This window comes from Diospyros lotus, chromosome 6 (assembly GCF_014633365.1).
Source record: "Diospyros lotus cultivar Yz01 chromosome 6, ASM1463336v1, whole genome shotgun sequence".
NCBI classification, from domain to species: Eukaryota; Viridiplantae; Streptophyta; class Magnoliopsida; order Ericales; family Ebenaceae; genus Diospyros; species Diospyros lotus.
Window position 1 is genome coordinate 18,229,270 of NC_068343.1, and position 25,204 is coordinate 18,254,473.

The window sequence follows — 25,204 nt, forward strand, 5'->3', positions numbered from 1 at the left end:
CTGCCTATTGCTGTATATTGAACTTTGATTGGGAATGGGTTTGTCTCTCTCTCTCTCTCTCTCTCTCTCTCTCTCTCTCTCTATATGTACACGCTCTCTTCTTACCAAGTGTAAGTAAAGCTTTTCAAATTCACATGCATCCAAGCCGCATCAGGACAACTCTCTCTCTCTGTCTCACTCTCTCTCCAATCCCAACCCAAACTTTCATTGCCTTCCCCACAATGCCCTTCACTTCCTCTGCATTTCCCATTTCATATTTTCCCCAATCTCATCTCATAGAATTATTATTTTTGGAAAATGAAAAATGTACCGTTGAGATAAAGCGGCAGTTGCTTTTTTTGTAACTATAAACCGTTTTAGTGGGTGTTTTTCCCTTCTTTTGTCCCAATGTAGAATTGTTAACGATGAGGCATTATTTTGCATAAAGATTCCATAATGTTTGGTTATTTTTGCCACAATATATATTTATATGTATGTATATATATTTGGTTTAGGTACTTAAAATGGGAAATGGGGAAAAGACATGTGGAATAAAGTAAGCTAAATAAAGATGGGGTAAGCATTTAGGGTGTGTGCCCATTATACTTTCACTTCTAGGTAACAAAGAAAGTGAGACTTAAAGTGAGTGAAAAAAAATAAGAAAAAGTAACCTTTTAGTAAAAGATGAAGAAGACGAGAATTAAAGAAAACATAATAAATAAAATCTTTTTAGACATGACACTCACATATAATAGTTTTTAGTGCTGAGTTAAGAGTTAGTGGGGTCTTAGGTGACAAAATAGCTCTCATTCTTTCTCTCTTCCACCATCTCGCATGACGGCCTACCTGGCAACGGGACTATGTCTGTCGTCTGTTGTGACCGGTGACCATATTTAAAGACGCCATTTCTCTTGGTCTCCGACGGTGCCATCGCTTTCTCTATATCTTTAAAGATGCTAATCAAATCGTGTGACCGTCTGTCGTGAGTGACAACCGTGTCTCCTGATCTCCTCTCGGCTTCCATCAATGTCTCCTAGTAGTGGTTAGTCTCATCTCTTACTTGCGGTGGCAGCGACATCTCTCTCTCTCTCTGGCATCTCCGGTTCAGTGTCTCTTCCCTCTCTTTCTCTCTCTCGCGCCTCTTTTGGCATCTTCTCCAACGTCTTTCTCTTTCTTTGACATCTCCCATCATTTGCCTCTCGTCTTAGTATTTTCATTTTTTTGGGGCCCCTAAAAAAATGAGAATAACACCCCCAATCATAATGCCTATGCTTTGAGATGGCCTTGATAGTTTTACAAGAGTATATAACTATGGGTAAAGAGGATAAAAATCTAAAATTTATATAGTCACTACACCTAGTAAAAGTAAGGCTTATAAATGTTATTTTGTTGGGAAAAATTAAGTTAAATTGATATTTTACTATTGTATTTAGTTTTGATAATAAAAAATAAATTGATTTATACCCTAAATTATAAGTCAAATTTATAATTTTCAACAAAAATCAATTTCAAACACTCTGTTAAAATGAAAATCAAATGAATTGTATTCTTATACATATATGGAGATTTGCACAAACAAGTATTATGAGAAAATCTCCTAAATAATTTTAAAAAATTAGTTTTGAATTGTTGGTCAAAATGAAGATAAAATTTTTAAAGGCAAAAGATGATCAATTGATGATGAAAATCAATTATATTTTGATGATGAAATTATTGTGTAAATGACTATTAACTTAGTGCTATAAATTACTTTTATATGATCTATTAAACACCAAAATTAAAATTAATTTCATCATGCAATCCAATGTAAAAAATCTTGTGATAAATTTCTTGATACATTTGGAATATTATGTTTTTATTCTATTATATCCAAACTACTTTTGAAAATAATTTTGAAATACAGAAAAATTTTCAAATTGATTTTTTTAGCCGTTGCTACAGTAATTTTCGGTTGCTATAGTAAATTCCAATAGCTACGGTATTTTTTGGTTGTTACAATGAATTTACTATAGTGCTACAGTAGCGATCACCCATTTTTTATAACCAGTCAACAGTTTTTATGCGAGCTCTCAATTGTTTGTTGTCGACCATCTCTGAATCATGAGTTGTCATCTGTTCTTCAATACAGTTGACCATTCTACACCACCCGATCGACATTTGTTTGAATTTTTGAGCTAACCAGTCGACCATTTCTATCGTAGAAAGTTCCAACGGCTAGTGTCTCCATTATTACAAGTCGCTATTTCCACTACCAATGGCAAGATTGTTGAAATGGGTTACCAAGCTCTATAAATAAAAAGCAAATGGATGAATCAAGAAAACCAAGAGGATTGAATTCAAGATTTCAAATGTTTATTCTTTCAAGAGCTTAATTGTTTCATTTGTTCTTCATTTTTATCTTTAAAGGCTTTGATTATCATTTACATTATTTTCTTCAAGTCTTGTGTTTATTTTGAAAGATCTTGTAAGTAAGAGTATTTACTCTTAGATCCTCTCTTTTGTATCATTCTTGATTTTTTTATCAAGATTGTTAGAGAGTCTACATTGATTGTAGGAGATTGTATTTCCTACCTCATTGCTAGAGAGTCTTGCTTGTTTAAGCAAGAGGTTATAATACTTAAATTGTTGCTAAATAGCTTATTTGTCTAAGTAAGAGATTGTAAATCCCTAACTTGTTGTTAGAGGACCTATTTGGAGAGATAAGAGGATTATAGTGGATTGATTGAAAAAAATTTAATGAAGAGTTAAAGTAGTGGATTAGGATTGGTTTAAGGCGAACTACTATATATTACTTGTGTTTTTTTTGTTTTTATTCTTGTTTTACTTATAGCTCCAAACAATTCTCTTACAAGCATTAAAATCTCATTTTTCATCAAAAAAGATTTCAAACTTCAATCAAAATTTTAAATAATTCAATTCACCATTCTTTTCAGTATTAGTGTCATTGTTATACAAACTTGTCAAAACTCGCCGTTGTGCCTAAATAAAGATCATTAACCATGTTTTGAGCCAAAACAATGAGATGAACTAGGCTTGTTGGTAGAAAAGATAGCAAGATATCTATTTTGTAATAAGAAGACTATCTAATTAAAGGCAATTTTGGGCAGGAGGGTAGATGTGGTTAAGCTGATCATGGTTTAATGCAATGGTACTATTTGGAGGAATAAATTTATTTAGGTGAAGGTTGTGATGGTCACCATTAATGGCCACAACCTGTCCAACAAGGCTATACTAAAACTCAAATGCCCTTGATTTTGTTCGCTTTCTACATTAATTTCCCCTTAAAAATCTTATTGGCATGTAACACTCGCAATATATATTTTTTTAAGCATAGTATTTGCTAAATAAAATATAGATAAAAAATATAAAATATATTTTAAGAAAAATTATTTTTTATTGTATTTATTAAATTTATCTATCAACCTTCGGAAATGAAATCACGTGACTTCTTATTTGAGTTTTTTTCAGATAAATTTATCTAGAGAGTTAGCAAACTGTTTATAGATAAGAAAAAATGATGTATATGTTCTTCAGTGCATTCTAAAAAATTTAATAAATAGTTTGATAAAAATTTTAAAATGTTTATCAATTTTATTTTTTATCATTCTATATCTTGATTCGAAAAGTATTCTAATTTTATTTTAATATAATCTTATCTTATTTTAAGAAACGTTACCTAAAAGAATAAGATTGAAATCACATTTAATGAAGCACTACTTTAATTGTTATTTTGTTCTGATAAATGATTTTAATTTTTTTTATAAAATCTTTATTCTCCATCTTCCATAAGAAATTTGATAAAATGTTTGAAGTGTAAAAAAAAAATTTTCAATTCAAAAATTTAGAAAGATATAAAGATGGTTGGGGGAAAATTTTATAGAGATTTTATTAAAATACGTTTAATAATAAAATTAGAGTTAAAAATTAAAAAAATATATATTTTTCACGACTAAACGACTTTTTATTTTTTGAAACTCTATTTTTTAAAAGACTTTACATTTAAACAAATTTCCTTATTTTTTATATAAAATATTTTTTTAAGAAATTAATGTTATTTTTCACAAGAAAATAAAAGATATACCTCTATAAGGGAAAGAAGAAGAAAAAAAAAACCCTATTAGGTTGAAACTAAAATGACTCATGCTATTTGTAGAGGGAGAGTTTGATAGGTAAATATACAGAACGATATATCGCAATTTTTGTTCACTCTTTTCTCTCATTCTCTCTTTTTCTCACCGTTGCAACTGACCACCCATCGTTGCCTCTCTCACTGTTGTTCTTTATTGCCTCACCTTCTTTCACAGTTGCAACTTCTTCGATGCAACGACGAGAGAAAGCGAGGTGATAAGGTAGTTGAGGCGAAGAACAACAACAAGAGCGTCGGGGCAAGAGGAAAAAAGAGAGAAAAAAAAGGTTATTGAAGGAAAAATGGGTAAAAATGGTCATTGAGAGAGTAGAGAAAGAGACAAAATGAACATTCAAGCTACCTATAAAAACCCTATTGTAGCATTATTCAACTAAAATTGGGAAAATTTATCTTCGAAATACAGCAAGAGGAATGGAATTTAAAATATAAAGGGTTGGATAATTGAGAAAGTGGAGGGTATTTTGGTCAAGGTAAAAGTCTGGGAACTCTCTATAGTCGTAGTCATTGATCTCGTGATCAGCAGCTTTCCTTCCTGGCAGATGTAACGTTCGTACTCTCTCTCTCTCTCTGTCTCCCTCTCTCTCTCTCTCTCACTCGACGAAGGGAAGAATATAACATTCATATACTGAGACGGAGACATCCAAATCGAAGATGCACAAGGCAAAGAGCGAAGCAATCTCAATCTCTCTTTACTCTCTTCCTCTCACTCATTTCTCTCCAATGACCGTCAATGCTTGCCAGGAGGTGAGCTTGCTCGTCTTCTCTCTGTCTCTTCACTGCGAATTTCGTTTTTTAACGGCGGAGCAATCGAGCTATTTCGAGCTCTGATTGTGCAATTTCACTAGCATTTTGAGCCTCTTGATGATTTTCGCGCCTATTGTTTGTTCTTTATGGAGAGTGGAGGAGAGGCCGCCTCTCTACGTATCTAGTAGTCGGATTATATTTGTTGGCATGATTTTGAGTCGTAATGCCGTTGTTTTATCTAAATTTTTTGAAATTTTTCGCAGAGTTGTTTGGAAATCTGCTTTTCTAGTTGAGGAATAAGTTCTGTCTGTTTCCTTGGGAAACACTTCTACTGAAAGAAAAGTTCTCTTTTTTGTTCTTCTAATTATCTTTTTCGCATAAAACTGATGTAGTTTCTTAATTTTTTGCATGTGTAGTAGGTAAAAGAATGGTGACAATTAGTTTTTTCTAGTCACAATTAGATACTGAAAAGGAAGTTTTAGGTTTGGGAAGAAACCTATTTTGTTCAGCTAACCACGGAGGAAATGTAAAATTTTTCCTTCGGGAGCAGCTTCCATAAGTAGCTGTAGTTAGCTATCAAGTTACTTTCCTGCATCATATACAATGGCAGACTGTTGTAATACCATGTTCAAAACCAGATATTTACTATGTTACCTAGGAAAAAGAAGATACCTACTCGTTTTTAGGTCTGATGTTTTGTTGCCTTTGTAGCTGTCTACAACATATGTCTGATGTTTAGTTGAATTTATTTACGTTGTTACCTTTATACTGTAGCTTCACTTGTACGACCTGTTGATGACATAGCATCTTTGCGAACTATTAGTGCTCTGAAACAAATGATTGAAACTCTGATATGTTAATTACTGTATATGTTTTTGTTGAGCCAAATTGCTCCAATTAACCTATTGTGTGTTTTGATGATTAACAAAATATAATTTTAGTAAAATTATTTTTGGTATATTTAAAATCCCTAATGGATTTTTGATATGTCTTAAGTATTATAGTATTTTATATATCAAAATGAGCCAAGAAATGATATTTGTTCTAAGTAGAATATTAGCGCATTATAAGGGGACATATAAAAAAATATTTTCATTTTGAAAAACTATTTCCCGATATTTCGATAGCTAATTTTCATTGTTGTTGAAATGATTTTTAATGATTTTTTCAAGAAATAGAAGGTATGTATTTTGAGAGTGGTAAAATCGCTAAATTTCGATTTTGTACTAAAACCAAAATTCTACTTTCTTATTGATTTGGATTTTGATTTTTTAGATATTTTTATTGAATCCAAATGGGGGGTACTTTCTTATTTACATTTATGTATTATAGTAAATGGAAGGTAAAATATAAAAAAAATAAAATAAGGACATTTAGTTGTTATGTAAATATCTTGTTATGTATACTTGCTATATGGTTTATATCTTCAAACAATTGCTATATGTATAAAATCTATTTTCTATAAAATTGGCTTCAGAAGTCGACTCTTGTATATCCAGAGCATAGTTATTAAAGGCACGCCTAGGCGCGCGCTTAGGCGCAAGGCGCCTTAAGGCGCCAGTTTGGCGCCTCGCCTGGGCTGAGGAGAGGCGGTTTCTGCAAGGCGCGCGCCTTGCAAGGTGAGGCGCTGAGGCGCGCCTGCATCCTGCCTGCATCATTTCTTTCTCTTCTCTCCAGCATCCCCTCTTCTCAGTTTCAGCATGTATACATCACTACTTATTTACATTTCTTTAGTTTAAGTAAATGTCCACATTTTCTTTTATTTATATTTTACCTTCCATTTACTTTAATACATAAATGTAAATAAGAAAGTACCCCCCATTTGGATTCAATAAAAATATCTAAAAAATCAAAATGCATAACAATAAGAAAATAGAATTTTGATTTTAGTACAAATTCAGGATTTAGCGATTTTACCACCCCCAAAATACATACCTACTATTTCTTGAAAAATTCATTAAAAATCATTTTAACAACAATGAATATTAACTATCAAAATACCGGGAGTTAGTTTTTCAAAATGAAAACATTTTCTTATATGTCTCCTTATAATGCCCTAATCTTCCAGACTTAGAAAAAATGCGCTAATCTTCCAGACCTAGAAAAATAGCATTTTTCAAAATGAAAGCATTTTGTTGATTGTGGACTTGTAGTGTTTATTGATTGTGGAGAATACTAAAGCTATTCCAAAATGTCCTCCATCAATAAAACAAGAGATTGGAGAGTACATGCAAAAGAAGAAAAATAACAGGGAATCAGGGATGAGCAAAATATGGCACCGTAAGATGATGATTTTCAATTTGGTGAAGGGTATGATGATGATGATGATTAAAACTTCTTTATTGATTGTGGACTTGTAGTGTTTATATGTTTGTTTAGAACTTTGCATGATGGTTGGTACTTGTTTGAGTTTGAGACTTTAAGTTTGAACTTTGATGATGTTTCTAGTTTAGAAATTGTATGATGAATGAATTAACTTTGATGTTGTTAGTTTAGAATTTGAAGATAATGAAACATTAATGATATGCATGTGTTATTATTGATAATTTGATAGTTTTTTATGATTTTACAAGATTTTTAGTTTTTTTTCTAAAAGGCGCGCCTCGCCTCGTGCGCCTCGCGCCTCAGGCTCCAGGACCCTTTGCGCCTCGCTGCATCTCGCGCCTTTCAGAACTATGATCTAGAGTCGACTCCCCTTAAGCTGAAGTCGACTCTTGCAAAACTAGAGTCTACCCAGTCGAGAGCAGTTGATGCAGAGTCGACTTGGCAGCATTGATGTTTTTAGAAAAGTCGACTCTAGTATTAGAGAAGTCGACTCTTGTATGGCTAGAGTCGACTCCCACTTAAAATGAGAGTCGACTCCTATTTTAGAGAAGTCGACTCTCGGGTTCAATGGTCGAATTTTTTCTAGCCGTTACAGATCCGTTGGAAGCTCCACTATAAATATCAAGAAGGGATTTTTGGAGAAGGCTAATGCTCTATCATTTCCTATCACTCTAAAGCACACCCAAGCTCTCAAGCACTCAAGAAAAGCAATCCAAGGCTCAAACTTAACGATTCATCTTTGGAGCCCAAGGCAAAGGAGATATTCTCTCCAAGTGTGGTAAAAATTGTATCATTTTATTTGTATATTTGCCTTGTATATTGTTCTTATATTGGTATCCATTTTAGTCCAAGTGTGTTGGACATAGGATTGATTATTTGTATTTATTGTGGATTTTGAGTGGCCTCCTAGAGCCCAAGCAATCTAGGTGTGTTGTTTTGTTGTATTAGTTTATGGGGTGAGCTAAGGGGAAAATCTCGATGTTGTGTAAAAGTTCCCTAGGTGTGGTTATAGTGGAACCTCAAGTGTCGGGTTGACCTTGAGAGAGTGGAGTAGGTGTAGGAGACACCGAACCACTATATATTCTTGTGTTATTATTGTTGTTTGGATATTTATATTGCTATCACTCTCAATCATCATATAAATTTATAACAAGTATTTTCTTTGCATAAGAAAAGCTCAAGAGTTTTTAAAAGGGAAGAATTCGGTTTAATAAATTTTAATCACTCAATTCACCCCCCTCTTGAGTGGTCATTGTGTGTCAAGGGACCAACAGTTTTCTATATTGATCATCTAGGAATAGAAATTGATAATAGTTTATTATTTCCCAGAAAACTAAAACATATTTTTTTTTATTTCAGAATAGCTTCTTGAGCTTTATGGATGGTATTGGGACTTTCAGTGACTGGACATCATATATGTGATAATTATGACTCAAAATCCTTGTTACTGTGATTGGGTTTTCTAATTTGACCATGACTATAGCTTCGAATTTGACTATGATTACGATGTTGTCAAATTCGATTTTATATGAGATTTATCTCATTTAGAGGAATATCCTCATGCGTCATCTTTTGATCAGGATATGATTTCCTGTGTTCATCCATAGGGGATTTTAGGTCTATAAATAGGTGCCCAGGTCACATGAAATCAGATATAGAGCGTGTGTGCTAATATCACTTTTGTATTACTAATTTTTGTTAGTGATATTTTGTTCTTTTTGCTCATCATTTTTCCCGATTTGGGTTTTCCACATTAAATTATGTGTTTGTGTGGTTGATTAGTTTGGTTGTGATTTGCTGTCAATCCAATTTCGTAACAAACTGGTATCAAAGCCGTTGCATCAAACTATCAACGTCAAGCAGATCTCGGTCGTTGATCTGCATCATCACATCAGCATCTTCTTCTTTCTCTCAAGATGGGTTTCTGGTTACCCAGTAGTAGCCGCCGCCAACCAAGCCTGCCACCACCATCACCAGCGCCCCTTCGCCACCGTAGATCGTGCCCACCACTGTCAACCCCCACAGTCGTCGCCACCGTTGCCTTTGTTCATCCTCTTTGCCGTCGAAGCAGTCCGCATCACCATTGATCCTCACATCCGCTGTTGTCGACCTCCTTAGCAGCAACAGCCTCCATCGTCGTCATCGGTGCCATCGCCGATTATGCCTTCTGCCATCGAGGCCCATTGCTTGGCCGTCGACCCAACCACCACAAGTCATCGTCGATGGCCTTCGCGTCCACCACCGTCCACGAGACTATCGAATCTCCTCCTTGTCATCTAACCATCATTCCAGTCGCTAACGTTCCAGCTTCCTACCACTGATGTCTTCTTCTTCCTCCCTCACTTATCTGCCATTAGAGGAGCTCCGTTGCAAATAAAGATCCAAATCCCAAATTGGGTCAAGTTTGACCCATTGACCAATCAGCCCACCTGGGCCAAATTTGACCCGCCAGATCTGCTTATAGATCCAGTTTGGTTTACTTCCCCAGATTTGGTATTTTTAATCCGTTTTTTAGTTGGGTTTATTATTTAAATTATCTAATATTATTTGGAGATATTTAATGGCTTCGTTGAAGTACGATATTCTTCTATTGGATCGGAATATCAGATTTTCACTATGGCAGGTTAAGATGCGTGCAATTTTAGCACAAATGGATTTAGACGATGCACTATTAGGCTTCGAAAAAATGCCACAATCATGGAGCATTGAAGAAAAACAACGTAAGGATCGTAAAGCCTTATCTCAAATACATCTGCATTTATCGAATCAAATTTTGCATGATGTTTTGAAGGAAAAAATCGCCGATGCTCTATGGTTGAAATTGGAACAACTGTGTATGATGAAGAGCTTAACTAGTAAGTTGCATTTGAAGCAAATGTTATATTCTCATCGAATGACTGAAAGTACGTGTATTGAGAGTCATTTAACAGTTTTTAAAGAAATTGTTTCTGATTTGGAGGCCATGGAGGTTAAATATGATGATGAGGATTTGGCTATAATTTTGTTATGTTCTCTATCGACCTTGTATTCAACTTTTAGAGACACCATACGCTATAGTCGGGATACTCTCACCCTAGATGAAATTTATGATGCTTTATTTTCGAAAGAAAAAATTGATAAGCAGTTATTGAGAATTTCTGAAAATTAGGGAAATGGTCTGTTGATTAGAAGGAGAACACATAATAGAAATTCTAGTGGTAAAAGGAAAAGTAGATCCAAGTCTAGGAATAAAGAAAAAGTTTGTAATTACGGTAAGAAGAAAGGATACATAAAGAAGGAGTGTTATAAGTTGCAGAACAAACTTAAGAGACAGGAAACTGATCAGAAAGGAAAACAACCAAAAACTTCAGGAGAAATCAATGTTGAAAATAATAGTAGAGATGGGGAACTTATGGTGGTTACTAATAAGGTTACTAAACCTAGTGAAGATTGGATCCTCGACACAACATGTACGTTTCATATATCTCCTAATAAAGATTGGTTTTCGACATATAAAACTCTAAATTTTAGTAATATGTTGATGGGCAATAATTCTTCTTGTAAAATTGCTGGCATTGGAACTGTTAAAATTATGATATTCGATGGTATTGTTCGAACTTTAACTGATGTCAAACATATTCCCAATCTTGAAAGAAATCTTATTTCATTGAGTACTCTTGATTCGAATAGATACAAATTCATTGGTAAAAGTGGAGTTTTTAGGGTCAGTAGAGATCCTCTTGTTGTGATGAAAGGCATGAAACAATATGATTGATTATATGTTCTACAGGGTTCTATCGTTATAGGTGACGCTTCTATTTCTACCTCTTCTTTATTTGATACTGATCTCACTCAGTTATGGCATATGTGTCTTGGGCATATGAGTGAAATAGATATGGCTGAATTGAGCAAAAGAGGACTTCTTGAAGGGCAGAGTACTGAAAAATTGGAGTTTTGTGAGCATTGCGTTTTCGGTAAGTAAAAAACGGGTTAAATTTACTAAAGGCATTCACAATACGAAAGGTATATTGGACTATATCCATTCTGATCTCTGGGGTCCGGCCAGAGTACTCTTTGCAAGTGGTGCTAGATATATGTTGACTTTCATCGATGATTTTTCTGGAAAAGTCTTAGTATTCTTTTTGAAGCAGAAGACTGAAGTTTTTGCTACTTTCAAGCAGTAAAAGACTATGATTGAAAAATAAACCGATAGACAGATCAAGCGTCTCCGCACAGATAATGGTTTAGAATTTTGTTCATGTGAATTTAATGATTTCTACAGGGAAAAAGGAATTCTAAGGCATTTAACAGTTCCAGTTACACCACAGCAAAATGGTGTAGCCAAGCGGATGAATAGAACCTTGATGGAAAAGGTACAGTGTATACTGTCTAATTCTAATTTATCTAAGTCTTTTTGGGCCGAAGCTGCTTAATCGGTCTCCGTCGTTTGCTATTTGGTAAGAAAACTCCAAAAGAATTATGGTCAGGTACTCCTATAGATTATTCTGATTTAAAAAATTTTGGATGTCTTGCATTTGTTCATGTTGATAATGGGAAATTATAACTAAGGTTTAAACGGTGTTTTTTCCTTGGTTATAAGCCTGGTGTTAAGGGTTATAAGTTATGGGATCCAGAAGCGTCTAAAGTTGTGATTAACAAAGCTGTTATTTTTTATGAAATTGCTATGCTTCGTGGTTAGTCTGCAAAAGAAACTAATCCTACAAGTCACTAGAGTTTTGATATTCAAGTGGAGCTTGAAATCGACAAAAGTCAGACATCTAAGCCATCATCATCATCTCAGATTAAGTCAAGTCTAGAAGTAAGTGTCGGTCCATCAGGTTATTGTATTGTTAAGGATAGACCCAAAAGAATTATCAAATCTCCTCAAAGATATGCTGAAGCTGATCTCGTTACATATGCTTTGAATGTGGCTGAAGATATTGACTGCAGTGAAGAGCCTTCCACTTATTCTGAAGTAAATAGTTGTGCTGAATCTGGGAGATGGATTACTGCAATGTATGAAGAGATGAAATCATTACACAAAAACGGTACTTGTAAGTTGAAGAAACTACTCGAGAATAAGAAAAATCAGCACTCATGACAATCCTTCAGATATGTTGACCAAGTCCCTGCCTATTGCAAAGTTCGAGCATTGCGTGGATTTGGTTGGTATTCGTCAAGGAGATTGATTCTTCATTATTCCGTTGAAAGAAAAATTTTTGAATAATTCTGTTTGCGGATTTAGAGTCAAGGTGGAGATTTGTGATAATTATGACTCAAAATCCTTGTTTATCTGTGATTGGGTTTTTTAATTTGACCATGACTATGACTTCGAATTTGATTGTGATTACGATATTGTCAAATTCGATTTTATGTGAGATTTATCTCATCTGGAGGAATATCCTAATGCGTCATCTTCTGATCAGGATATGATTTCATGTGTTCATCCATAAGTAATTTTAGGTTTATAAATAGGTGCCCAGGTCACATGAAATCAAACACAGAGTGTGTGTGTTAATATCATTTTTGTATTACTAATTTTGGGTTAGTGATATTTTGTTCTTTTTGTCCATGGTTTTTCCTGATTTGGGTTTTCCACGTTAAATTTTGTGTTCGTGCGTGATTGATTGGTTTGATTGTGGTTTGTTGTCAATCCAATTTCGTAACAATATGTATTAAAACCATGCAAACTGTAATGCTTATCAAGATAATTCTCAGTTTGTATTTAATGAATTCAACCTATAATGTTTTGATATTTGTTCTTGCATTGGATTCTGTTATATGATTTAGTTACCTTAATCATATAAACCTGTTTATGATTAATTTTAGCAGGTTATTCAAATATTTTAATGTCTCTTTCACATTTCACATCTGAATTCATTTGATAAATGTTGAGGCTTTAAATGTAGACTCAGTACTTTATAAGTTGTTTGACATGAAATTATTCGATCTTCTTGATGTGTTGGTCGGCAATGATTTAGACTCTGGAATTCAACTTCCAAGGAGCTCAGATAGTTCACCCTCTGGCTTTTGAATTGTGTGCTTGAGCTCCTTGTTTGATTCTTGTCTGGGAAAAAAAAAAAAAGAGAAAATAGTTGGAAGAGCTTTTGATTATGAGACAACAAGTCTTTTGAATGACAGTATGGCTGTTGCTTAATCTTCATCTGTAAGAACTGCCAGTTATAAACTTCAGTTGCTTCTCTAAGTTCATCTTCTCTGTGCTACAACTGCTCTAGTATTTTACTTCTTAATGGTTACAAATCACTATCTCAAAGTTCGGGGTTTTTGATCTCTTTCTCTCTTCCCCCTCCTTCCTTTCCTCCTCCAACCTGTCTTCTCTTTGTAGAATGTGTAAAGTACCTTGAAAAGATGTTTCAAATGCATCATGCCATGTAAAAGTTACGTGAACCATTGTTTTAGTACAACTTGGACAATTTCAGTGCAACACTTAATTTTATTTTCCTGTGAACTAGTTTCTCCCATTTTCTTTACTGTATTTCTGGTTCCCTCTAAGATACTAAGTTACAAAAAATTGGTTTATTTTTTCATTTGTGCAGGGCCAAGATGCCTATAACATTTCACTGATACCTGATGATGTCACCACTAATGAACAGTGTGGATCGCAATTAGCTTTTTTAGGCCATTCAGAAGTTCCCACTCCAACCAATACTGAGGTGTGCTCAAATGTTGAATTAAATTACAAAAACTACATCAATTTGGGGATGGAAAATGCAGGTGCTTATTCCCCATTTGTCATGGAAATGGATATTGAGAAGGGGAGTCCTGGGACACTTACAACCAATGATGAAGCTGTAGAAAAATTGAAGATTGAGGGTCCAATAACTGTAAGTTCCATTTGCATATGTGTATGTAAAAACAGTTGCCATGCACAGTGCAATGGTATCAGCAATGTGTTATCTCCAATTTATTTTTCAATTGAAATATGTCAAGTGTCTAAATCTTTCTTGTATTTTTTATGACAATTGAAATATGATGATTAAACAGCACTTGGAGAGGGCATTGCAGAAGCAGATTGGCTTACAGATAGGGGAGAAATGCATGCATCTTTTAATGAATGATAGCCTTGCTTTGCCCAAATTTATTTCTAGAGGTATGTGTGAACCATCTCTCTCTCTCTCTCTCTCTCTCTCTCTCTCTCAGAGAAAACTATCTAAATTATTTGTCCTACATGGTCAAATCTTGAATCCTATCCTTATTCTCTAGTATTTACCACGTTGAAGCAGTGGTTGAACTTGAATTTTTCCACCAGAACATTGTGCCTTGAGCAAGCTGTAGAAATTATATAGTACATTTGGTGTAAAAATATTGAGCATATTTTTTCTTAAAGGTTCTACATCTTGACATAAAATGACATCAAGAAAAGAATCAGCACAACAACAACTACATATCCAGCCTTAAATTAATAATTAATAATTTATCAAAAATGAAAAAAACTCAGAAGTTGAAATGAAAAAGATAATTGGGTATATGTTAAAAACTCGTAAGTTAAAACTCATTAACTTATAATTTTCTCACTAGGTATATGCTTGAGAATGTAAAGATAATTGCATGCACCAATCATGTCTCTAGCTATAGCTCAAGCCTAAGTTAAGATGATCATTAAAGACTCCTAAACTAGGGATCTGTATCTGCACTTTTGGCTTACATCAGGATGGATGAAACTAGCTAGGTTGGGTTTGGTAGTGGTTGCATGAGAGGTATAATTGTGTATTGGTTTTTCTCCAACTAGTTGCCTTTGAATCTCTTAAACTAGGGGAATGAGCGCCAATGATGGATGTTAAGCTCCCAATGGCCTCATAGGGCATGTGGAGTGTAGGATTTTAAAATGAGTGAAGCTACTAGAGCCAGGGGGGGGGGGGGGGGTTGTTTGTGTGTCAAAGATTAACACAATTTGAAGCTCGTTAGTTTAACGAGCTAGATTGACAGACTTACAGGCATACCTAGAGCTGTATAAAAAACCTAGGTAATCACTCGGGCTATAATCGCCTCAATTACAATGTGTTATATATTGACTGCATGAATGAACAAAACAGCCTTTAATAGTATTTTTAATCTTTATTTGGCTCAACTTGGGAAATCCACAACTCTGGTGGAGAGACAAACAAGAGAGAGGTAATGCTAAATAGTGGACCAGGACAATTATACAAAGCTTTTAATATCATGATAAGGTATTACTTGCCCCAGAAGTCCAAAACTGAGAGATTGGGCTCTACAAAGAAAACTCTCACAACCTGCATGTTAATATTGGCATGATTGGAAAAGCAATTTGTCCAACATCTTTTGCTTTTCTTTGCACATTCAGGATTTTTTCTTGGAGATCAGTTCATTCTTTCGTCTTAATTAGAAGATATTTACTATTACATTATTGGGTCATTTGATGTATCCTCTTAATTGCTGGCCTTAGGAGTTGCCATTAACCATTATATGTTTATAGCTGTATGTTGTGATAAATAATATTTTGTTACTATTGCAGACAAATCTGCTACTGAAAGGGTTCATGAAACACCTAATAACAGAACAAGGAAATACAAGCGTTCTGCTTCATTCAATTCAAGAAAAATTGTTCTGCTGTTCTCCATCTTGTAAGCTCACGACCTATCATGCTATGCAGTTTACTTATCTTTAAAGTTCCTTCTAAAGCTAGACCTTTGAATGGTTGTAGCATTATGTTTAGATAAGATCATAGATAAAAAAATCAAGAATATTAACATGTTTATAAATTGATTTTCCTTTTTCTTTTGTTTCTTTTTGTTTGTGTGTTTATTTATTTTTATCAGCGTATGCTTAACATCTTTTCGACATAATAATTTGTGATCTAACTTGTAGTCAATTTACCTGCTATCATAACCAATTTTTTCTCTACTTTGCACATCTTGGGTGAAACTTTTACTAGCTAAGATAATTAATCAAAGAAAATATTTTCCATTGTAAGATAAGGATGGCGCCAAGCCCCTATATTTCAAGAATTAGGAAAGTTTCTTCTGCGTGCCTTCTAGGAGGACTACATTTTTGTTCCTCATTTGTGAATGGATGTCATTATCTCTTAGAGAGAACTATAGCCCACAAGGTACTTTTTTCATCGGAATGAGATATATTAATGTTTAACTAAGATATCATAAAGGGAAAAAAAAAATCCTGGAATAATATGTGAACTCCACTGGTGCATTAGCTGCCATTTTGGTAGATACATCTTATTTTCGTGCAAGTAGTGAGTCTCTATTTGCACTACTACCAAACAACAAATGGTCATATTTTGCATGCCTGACTGCCCGTCATTGGCCTTATTTATGCATTGCTTTTCTTGGTTGAGTAGAACTACAAAGTACTAAGGCCTTCATTCATTTTTGAAAGCCTAAAGATAATCTGTAACAACACTTTTGAAGATGGAATGATACTTTGTCTTTCTTCTTTGTATTTCTTTCATTTTAACTGGAAAAATTGTGGATTTCCTTTTCAGGTCAAGTATGGGAACAATGATACTGATATATCTGACACTAAGAGTGAAACAGATTGGTGCTTAAATCTCTTCTTCTCTGAAGGTGTCCCTCTAAAACTGCTCTTAAGAGATTTCGCATGCACTTAATTTTGTTTAACATTAAACTTTTCCTTTAGATTGGGCCCTTCTTATCATCATTGTACATAAGTTGAATTTGCGTTCGTAATCGTAATTCTAGTTGATCCTCTCCGTCACACCGCTGCTATCCCCATGCTTATTAACAATTTGTGCATTTTCAATTGAAATGCTGCAATTGTGGGGCTGGGATTCTGGGGGAACCCTTAGCAGCATAGATCAGTGACTTGTTGGAAAACTGCTAGGCTCTGTAACCAAATGGAAATAGCTTTTTTCAGGACATAAACTAGACTTGAAACAATTAGAGTCCCAATCTAGGGAATAAAAAATAACTGCCTAAACTGGCCTTTATTGCTTAAGTAACTGGGCCAACTTGGCAACTAGCAAGGTGGGATATTCGGTAGAAGCTGCAATAGTTTCCCAGTTTTTACACGAGTCCATGACTTGTGGCTACAGTGAATATCGTCGTCAGCCTGTGTTCTCGGATAGGAGTAGGACACAGAATTGGTGCTGCTGCAGTAATGAGCAATGGGAAGGAGGGATGAAATTTGTGATTTTTTCACAAACCAGATGATAGATACGTAGTGTCCTACGATTTTATTATACTACCTTTGTAGTGGGTTTGGGAGAGGGGGTATGAAATGGAAATTTAGATAGAAGGGAGTTTTTCTTCGTTTGAGGGACATTAATGGGATGGAATAAGAATGGATGGAAAGTAACTGTGGAAAGCGTCATATTTTGCCTCCCTGTATTTGATTCTTAGTAGAACTATAAATGAGTGTTAATTAATTACCAGTACCACGCATTTACTTCCCTAATCGTGGTTTTGTGAAGGACAGAAATAGAATAGGAAAAGATAAACGGGTTAATTACACCAATAATAACTCAATTTTGCATTCTATTATTATTTGATCACTAAATTTTGAAATATTACTTGTTAATCATTAATATTTTAAAATTATTATTATTTAGTTATTGAATTTTAAAATGTCATCTATTAGTCACTAATAATTTAAAATTGTTTCTCATTCGTTACCGTGAACTTAAAGTTTAGTGACTAACGAGTGACGGTAAGAAATGATTTTAAAATATTAATAACTAGCAGATAATATTTTAAAGTTCAATATTTAAATAGTAATAGTTTTGAAATGATTTTAAAATATTAATAACTAGCAGATAATATTTTAAAGTTCAATATTTAAATAGTAATAGTTTTGAAATATTAATAACTAATAAATAATATTTCAAAGTTAATTGATTAAATAATAATAAAATATAAAATTAAGTGATTATTGGTGTATTTATATGTTGAGTGGGTTTGGAGAAGGTGGTGAGAAGAGCCTAAACCCTAAACGGTAGAAAGAAAGTAAATTTATATGTTGAGTGGGTTTGGAGAAGGTGGCGAGAAGACAGGCATGTATTTCCAAACGAGTTATTTCTTATTTCTTGAACTTTGGCTACTGACAAGAATACACTTCTTTTTAGGCAAATGGGTTTCGGAAGAAAATTCTCAATCAGAGGAATTGGTGCCGAGTGTCGTGGGTCGTCTAAGTCTTGGACGGAGGACTGCCCGCCAGATCCGATAAAAATTATATATATTATATATTTAAAATTTTATAATTATAAATTATAACTCGTTATACAAAGATGTATAATGTATGTAAACAAAAGAGTGCACAGAGTCATCATTCATTCAAAAGGTTGTGTCCTAAGTTGCTTAACTTGGCTGGCTTATAAAATGAAAGAAAATAGAGGTTAGGCTAATGAAAAGGATCAGTAAACTGATACCCTTTTATATTACAAAACATAAATCAATTCATACAAAATGTCCAGTTAACACCCAAGTTGAGTTGCTTGTCAAAACATTAACATTTTTTATTTTGATAAATTTTAAATCTTCCATAGTAAATACATATTTTAATTTTGCCTTTTTATAATAAATAAAATAAATTCTAATTCTTATATCTCCCAATAAGAACTCATCTATACTTTTCCTTACTTTATATTTGTATATATAGATATATATTTTAACAAATATATTTATTTTTATCTTACTTATAAATTTATATATTCTATAATCACAAATTATACACAATTTATTAAATTCCACTCCGTAATCATAATATATGTATATAGTTTATAAATGTTTAAATATAATTTTAATTTATATGTCTTTTTTAGTCATTTAACATTTTAAATTTAATTCAACTTTAATAAATTTACTCAACCCTTTTATATAATTAACTAATTAAGCACGTCTCACTTTAAAAACAGTCAAAGACCTAATGGGCAAACCCACCAAGGTCCAAGCGGGTTGGCTCCCTAGGGCAGCCCAGCATGTTTTTCAAAATGGGCCAACCCGGCCCAACACATACAGCAAGTGCATTGAAGCTAAATAAATGATCCAAGACAGACACTCAAAAGCTGGCCAGGAAAAGAAACAGAATTATGCAAATGAACTCATAATAGTAAATAAATTCTGGTTGTAAATATAATCAATCTATTACAAAGTACGTATAAACGACCCTAACTGGTATCCTTAAATGAAAACGAACTTCTGATTAAAAAAATTCAACATCGAATATAGACAAGATCTCAACAACAGGGAGCCCAACTGGCCTAGAAGTACTATGGAGCAGAACTCTACAGCCTTCCTCCATTGCAAGGACTTGAAATAATGGCTTTCCATTATTTCATAATTCTAAGTTAAAGACCATATTTGCTGTTTTTGTTTTCGTGTTAAGACCCTATTCGAATTCCAGACTACCCCTCTCTCTCTCTCTCACTCTCCCAGAAATATATTACTTAGCAACATCCTCCCCCTTCCTGCTCTGTGGCGGAGGTGCTTACCGTAGACTTCAAATTCAGATCTACCATGTCTTCCTGTTTTGTGGCTGAGAGGGACTCCATGCCCGGCAATGCAGCCGCAATCTTCCGGAAGAGAGGCTGTAGTTGCAGATTTAGAGTTTAGGATATGCCAAATGTTAAAGGAAAATGGGTTTCACTATGCTGGCAGGTGGGAGAATTATGCAAATTATGCAGATCATCCGGTTATTGTAATTACAAAATTCCTGAATTATACTGCTTCTTTGAAAGAAAATATATTTAACGGCTCAAGATTTCTTCACCTTGACATTGAATCCAGCTTTGGCGCTGGTTTCTATGAACATGACCCCAAAATCGCGAGCCTTGGCGTCTCCTTCTTCAATTGACACCTGCCTGTTTGATAACCAAAAAAGGTTCTACAGAATTCTTCTAGTAAAGAAGAACAAGTCTTAACATCCAATTTTCTTGCCAATAAAAACAGTTTTAATATGTCTTAATGGACAGCAAATCTAATTTTATCTCCAAATGCTAAAAAAGAATGCAGAAACAATTCTTGAAAATCACTGACAGCTCATATATGTATAATTTTGGAGACCATTGTGAACCTATGTCCTTATTGCTGGAAATTTCTTCCTGGGAAAAATGCAAAGAAATTAAGACAAACATGGTTCCTCCATTCATGCAAAATGTAAGCAGCCTGATTTTATGGAAGTTGATACTGCCAATAAAAATGTCATATCCATGCAATAACAAGAAAAAGGGTAAAGTACCCCACCATTCCTTACCTTTTCTCAACGAGATCAGTTTTATTCCCGACAAGAACAATAATAACATCAGTACCCCGCTCTGTACGTACTTCTTCGATCCACTTTGAAGTGTTCAGAAAAGATTGCCGATCTGTACAATGATAACAATATATGCTGATAAATAGATCCCGCAGGATCTACACATCGAATATTAAGATTGAAAGACGATAATCAATAAGCAAGAATTGTCATTTGACGCAATTGGAAGTACAAGTACTGAAATGCGCATAAAATTATATATATATATATTAATATATATATATGTCCTAGTGCATGTAGGCATCTTGCATAATTGCGCAAAGTTGTGTCTATCCAGATATGAGAGTCAATCTGCAGGCATGAAGTGCTTTTAACACACGCCATTCACTTGCCAAATTCAAGTCTTTTATGAACAAAATAGAGCTATTGAAATTAATTGCCTTTCCATGATTCTGTGTATATATGAAGTGTTCATTCATATTGGAACGATAGTTGGCAGAAGTCAAAGAAACCTTTTTAATCTTTTTTAAGTTGGAGTACTACTCACTAGCAACATCATAGACGACCACAGCAACAGAAGAATCTCTAATGTAGCTCGGGATAAGACTCCTGAATCTCTCTTGTCCGGCAGTGTCCCTGTTGCAGTAGGACACTTGCATTGGAAAACCAGTATTTCAACTTTAAAATGTAAGTCATTACGTCGCTAAACAGAAACAACTTGAAAAATATTACTATTTTTGCTTAAGAGTAGAGGGGAAAAGAAATAAATAGAGACAAGATTGTTTCTACATAGAGCAATTTTGGTTTAATCACTAAACAGCTGTAAAACAAAGTGGAAAAGGGAAACATGTCTGTACTTTTGAAAAATAGTTCCATACTAATAGTAATAAAAAAGGCATATTATTTATAATTTTTCTGCTTTAAAAATTTTCAACATCAATGTGTGTGTGTGTGTGTGTCCTAGCAAGTAGAAGATTAGATGAAAGAAATGGTTTATATGTCTCCATTATCCAGAATATATGTGAGAAGCACGTCATACCAAAGCTGCAAACGAACTGTCCGGTCCTCAAGGTACATTGTTTTAGATAGGAAATCAATGCCAATGGTAGCCTGCAAACCAAATTGCCAAAAGGCGAGCAAAAGCTTCAGAACAATTTGAAAATTTAACTAGAAAAAGTACTATAGTTGAACCAGCAGCACAATATGTACTCCACGAGATCTTTTATTTACACAATATGCACTATATGATATCTTTTATTTACACATACTCCATCCACGAGATATGACAAAGATGACATATATCCATATATATATATATATATATTCTAGTCCTGCAGGATTCGCCCTCAAATTACATGAATTGTCTAATTACTTCTGGGCACACACTTTGACATCAGCAGCACAATATGTAGTTAAAAGACTACATGGTAGCAGAATATTTTTCCAACAGTCAAATATCCAGCTCCAAACTAAATTTACACCTCAACTTATAGGAATTCCAAGAGAGAGAGCATTGATTTCTTAAGGAACCGAAAGTTCGCCACAGAATAAAGAGCTGTAGTCTCCATTCCTAACCTGCTAGGAATGGTTTGCTCTAGCAATTGGCATGACTAATACAACTTTTTTCCACTAACAAAATTTCCGAACTTTCATCAATCACTAAGTTCCTTTGGCATATCATAAAATATAGTTGACTGATTAACCTTTAAAAGATAGTTGCCACTATCTTTTGATTTGATGTATATGTGTATATATATTCCTTATCTCCTCTCCTGCTTTATTCTTCTTTCCTGCAAAGAACCAACCAGATAGTTGAGGCCCCTTTGCCTCAATCTGTAAGTGATTCCAGCTTGTCATGCACTATTTCCTTATCTCCAGTTTAATTAATTTATAGATACGAATCAACATCCCCTGCCAACCACAGAATCATCCTGGAGCTGGCTACTTGGAGACCAATTGCCACTAAGATAATTAAATATTTTCGGGTTCCACTTTTACATCTAACAAAACTTGGTTTTTTAATATTTTTTTTCCACCTGAGAATTTCTTTCTTTCTTTCTTTTCCTTCTTCTTCTTCCTTTTTTTTTTTTTTTTTGCCAAGTGCCCCTGAGAATTTCTGATTAATGCGATTTTAACACCATTTCCCTAGTAAACCACGACTGGAACTTGACCCAAATGAGAAACTTATGTAGCATGACAAATCTAACATCCATCAAAAGAAATAGATTCCCCTTCAAAAACACTACTACCTAAAAATTTCGCCATTATCCATATGAAACGAGAGAATTACAATAACAAGTACATATTATATATAGGCCAGACATTCCGATCCATGAAAGCAAGATTTGTAACAGAGCAGGAATCCTTCAGACGACAATGGCTTCTATATATGAGATATATATTGTTACGCATTCACCTATTCTTAATCATCAAAAAAGTATAAATCCAATATGACAAGCCTTCCAGATGCGTGACATGCAAGGCCTCCACGTAGCACGACCACATTTACATTAAAAAAAAAGGTATCGCATTGATCTAGATGAATTTTCTTCAAATCATCCCTGGGATTTTACTAAAAATATATCGGAATTGAAAGAAAACCGAATCGACGAATAGAAACAGCAAAAATCAGGAGAATTACGTGGAAACTCCGAGAATTCGAAGAGAAAGTGGAAAGAATTGTATATAACTACCTGATAGGTGGTGTCGAACTTGTCGTACATGAAGCGAGTGATAACGCTGGTCTTCCCTACGGATTGATCGCCCAAGAACACCAGCTTGTACTTTGCCAGAGGAGACACTGCCGCCATTGGATTGGACTGAGCTCTCTCTCAATCTCTCTCTGCGTTTGAGAACAACAGATCTCAGTGTTTCCGCAAATGTGCGTAGAGAGAGAGAGAGAGAGAGCGAGAGAGCAATGAACGGAGAAGCCGATCCGTCGATTTCAATCGATTTTAAACATGTGTTCGAGTTTTGGAGAAGAAACCGCCAACCAACTGAACAAAGAAGAACGCCAACGAAATGACGGTTCTGTCCCTTTTCACGAGAGAAACAAAAAAAGAAAACAGAATAAATAAAAGAGGAATAAATTAAAAGAAAAGGCTATGTTTGTCCACTTGGTTTTCTTTTATCTATATATATATATATATCTGTTTACATAATTTTTTATTCAATTACAATACATAAAAAATAATCACACCCGTTTTGTTCTAATATCTTTTTAGGGTTTAAAAACAGACCATTAAAAGTTAAAAATAAATTATATATAAAATTATTATTTCCAAATCTAATTAAAGTGAGGATTAATTTTACATGTTTTGTCGAGACTTACATAATCATTTTAATTTTTTTTTCTTTTTCTTTTTCTGAGTAAAAAGAATAAGTCGAGTGTCAAAAGAATTCTCTAAACAAATTAAATTTAACCTAAATTCAACTCGAACCGAACTTGCTAAATTGATCCGATTAAATTTAAATCTACATTCATATAAATCAGATTTATTGGATCAAATTTTAAGTGATATGGACAATGTCTAAAGCATTATTAGACATTGTCACATTTACTTCAAGAAATAGAGTAAAACTAGTTGTGAAAATTTTTAGATTTTTTATTAATAGTTCGTTATTTCATTCGAGCGCAAAGAGGCATTAAATTAGTTATGAATATTTTTGAGAACAAAATTCTTGATATTGCTATTGTTGGAGCATATTCGAAACATGAAATGTAAAAAATGTTTTCTCTAACATATTAATTATACTTAGTTTTAAAATTTTACAATGAAAAATGCAAGATTTTAGTAGAATTATTACTATTTTTTGATGGTCACAAGTCTCTTTCAATTATTTCAAAAGGTCAATTGAATCTTTTATTGTGAGGTATAAAATTTTCAATTCTTCATATGACAATTTGTTTGACATGATTCTTTATTTCTTCTTTGATGGTGTCTCCAAGAGCTATTAAGTTTAAATAAATTTCAACATCCAATACGAATTCTTGCCCAAAATGTCAAGCTATGATGTACGAAAATTTTTTGAGGCATCAATTTGGCGTTAAACGTTTATGTTTTTGAAAAACAAAAACACGTTTCTCAATTGCTTTTGCAATTTTAAAATATTTTTGTAGCTATTTTGTAATATAAAAAAATATCATATACGTATTTTTTATTTAAAAACTCATTTTCATCTACAAATAAAGATGAAATTTTTTTGTCTCTAATTCAAATTTTTATTTTTTTCTAAAATTTATTTTGAATATATTATGGAATTTATGTTTTTTTTATATTAAAAATTATATTTACAAAAAAATCATTATATTTTTTTATTTACTTATTTCCATTTTTTATCTTTTTAAGAAATGACATTTTTCAATTTCTTTTTCGTATCGTATTCATTTTTCATTTTTATTCCTGTGCAATGCAAATATCAAGGGTGACAAATTCAAACTTTGCAACATTTGACATGACAAATGCTATCATAAAATATAATATTTTAGCAAATTGATACGTGTGCATGTAAATGTATGGAATAGTAAGAAAATGTAATACTAACAAATTTGATATATAAATTAAGAGTACATGCATATATAAACACATACATGTATTATATGAATCAAACCAACAACAAAAACAATGTAAATACAATATTTGCATAAAGACATAAGAACAATTCTAGCATTATGATGATATTTTTAATCAATATACAAAAATAATTTTGTAGAGATATAAAGATTATACCCGAAAGACTATTCAATCGAAAATAGAAGAGTTGCTTGAATCTAAAAATAGAACAATTCATGCAAGTAAGGTGTAACGAATCTAAGAAAGAACAAAG

At 33.5% G+C, this 25,204-nt stretch overlaps 2 protein-coding genes across 2 annotated transcripts; one reads left to right on the forward strand and one right to left on the reverse strand.

Moving 5' to 3' along the window:
- The first annotated feature begins 4,665 nt into the window (after positions 1 to 4,665).
- On the forward strand, positions 4,666 to 16,885 carry LOC127803166 (uncharacterized). Its single transcript, XM_052339219.1, has 5 exons — positions 4,666 to 4,870; positions 13,732 to 14,019; positions 14,180 to 14,285; positions 15,669 to 15,777; positions 16,653 to 16,885. Exons 1-5 carry the CDS (start codon positions 4,778 to 4,780, stop codon positions 16,714 to 16,716), a joined length of 660 nt encoding a protein of 219 aa, XP_052195179.1. The 5' UTR covers positions 4,666 to 4,777; the 3' UTR covers positions 16,717 to 16,885.
- A 2,341-nt stretch (positions 16,886 to 19,226) lies between these two features.
- LOC127804156 (ras-related protein RABH1e-like) lies at positions 19,227 to 23,368 on the reverse strand. The gene is made up of 6 exons (XM_052340948.1): positions 23,071 to 23,368; positions 21,417 to 21,487; positions 20,925 to 21,013; positions 20,378 to 20,489; positions 19,895 to 19,985; positions 19,227 to 19,712 (listed from the first exon to the last, which is right to left on the reverse strand). Exons 1-6 carry the CDS (start codon positions 23,185 to 23,187, stop codon positions 19,572 to 19,574), a joined length of 621 nt encoding a protein of 206 aa, XP_052196908.1. The 5' UTR covers positions 23,188 to 23,368; the 3' UTR covers positions 19,227 to 19,571.
- Between the last annotated feature and the right edge of the window lie 1,836 nt (positions 23,369 to 25,204).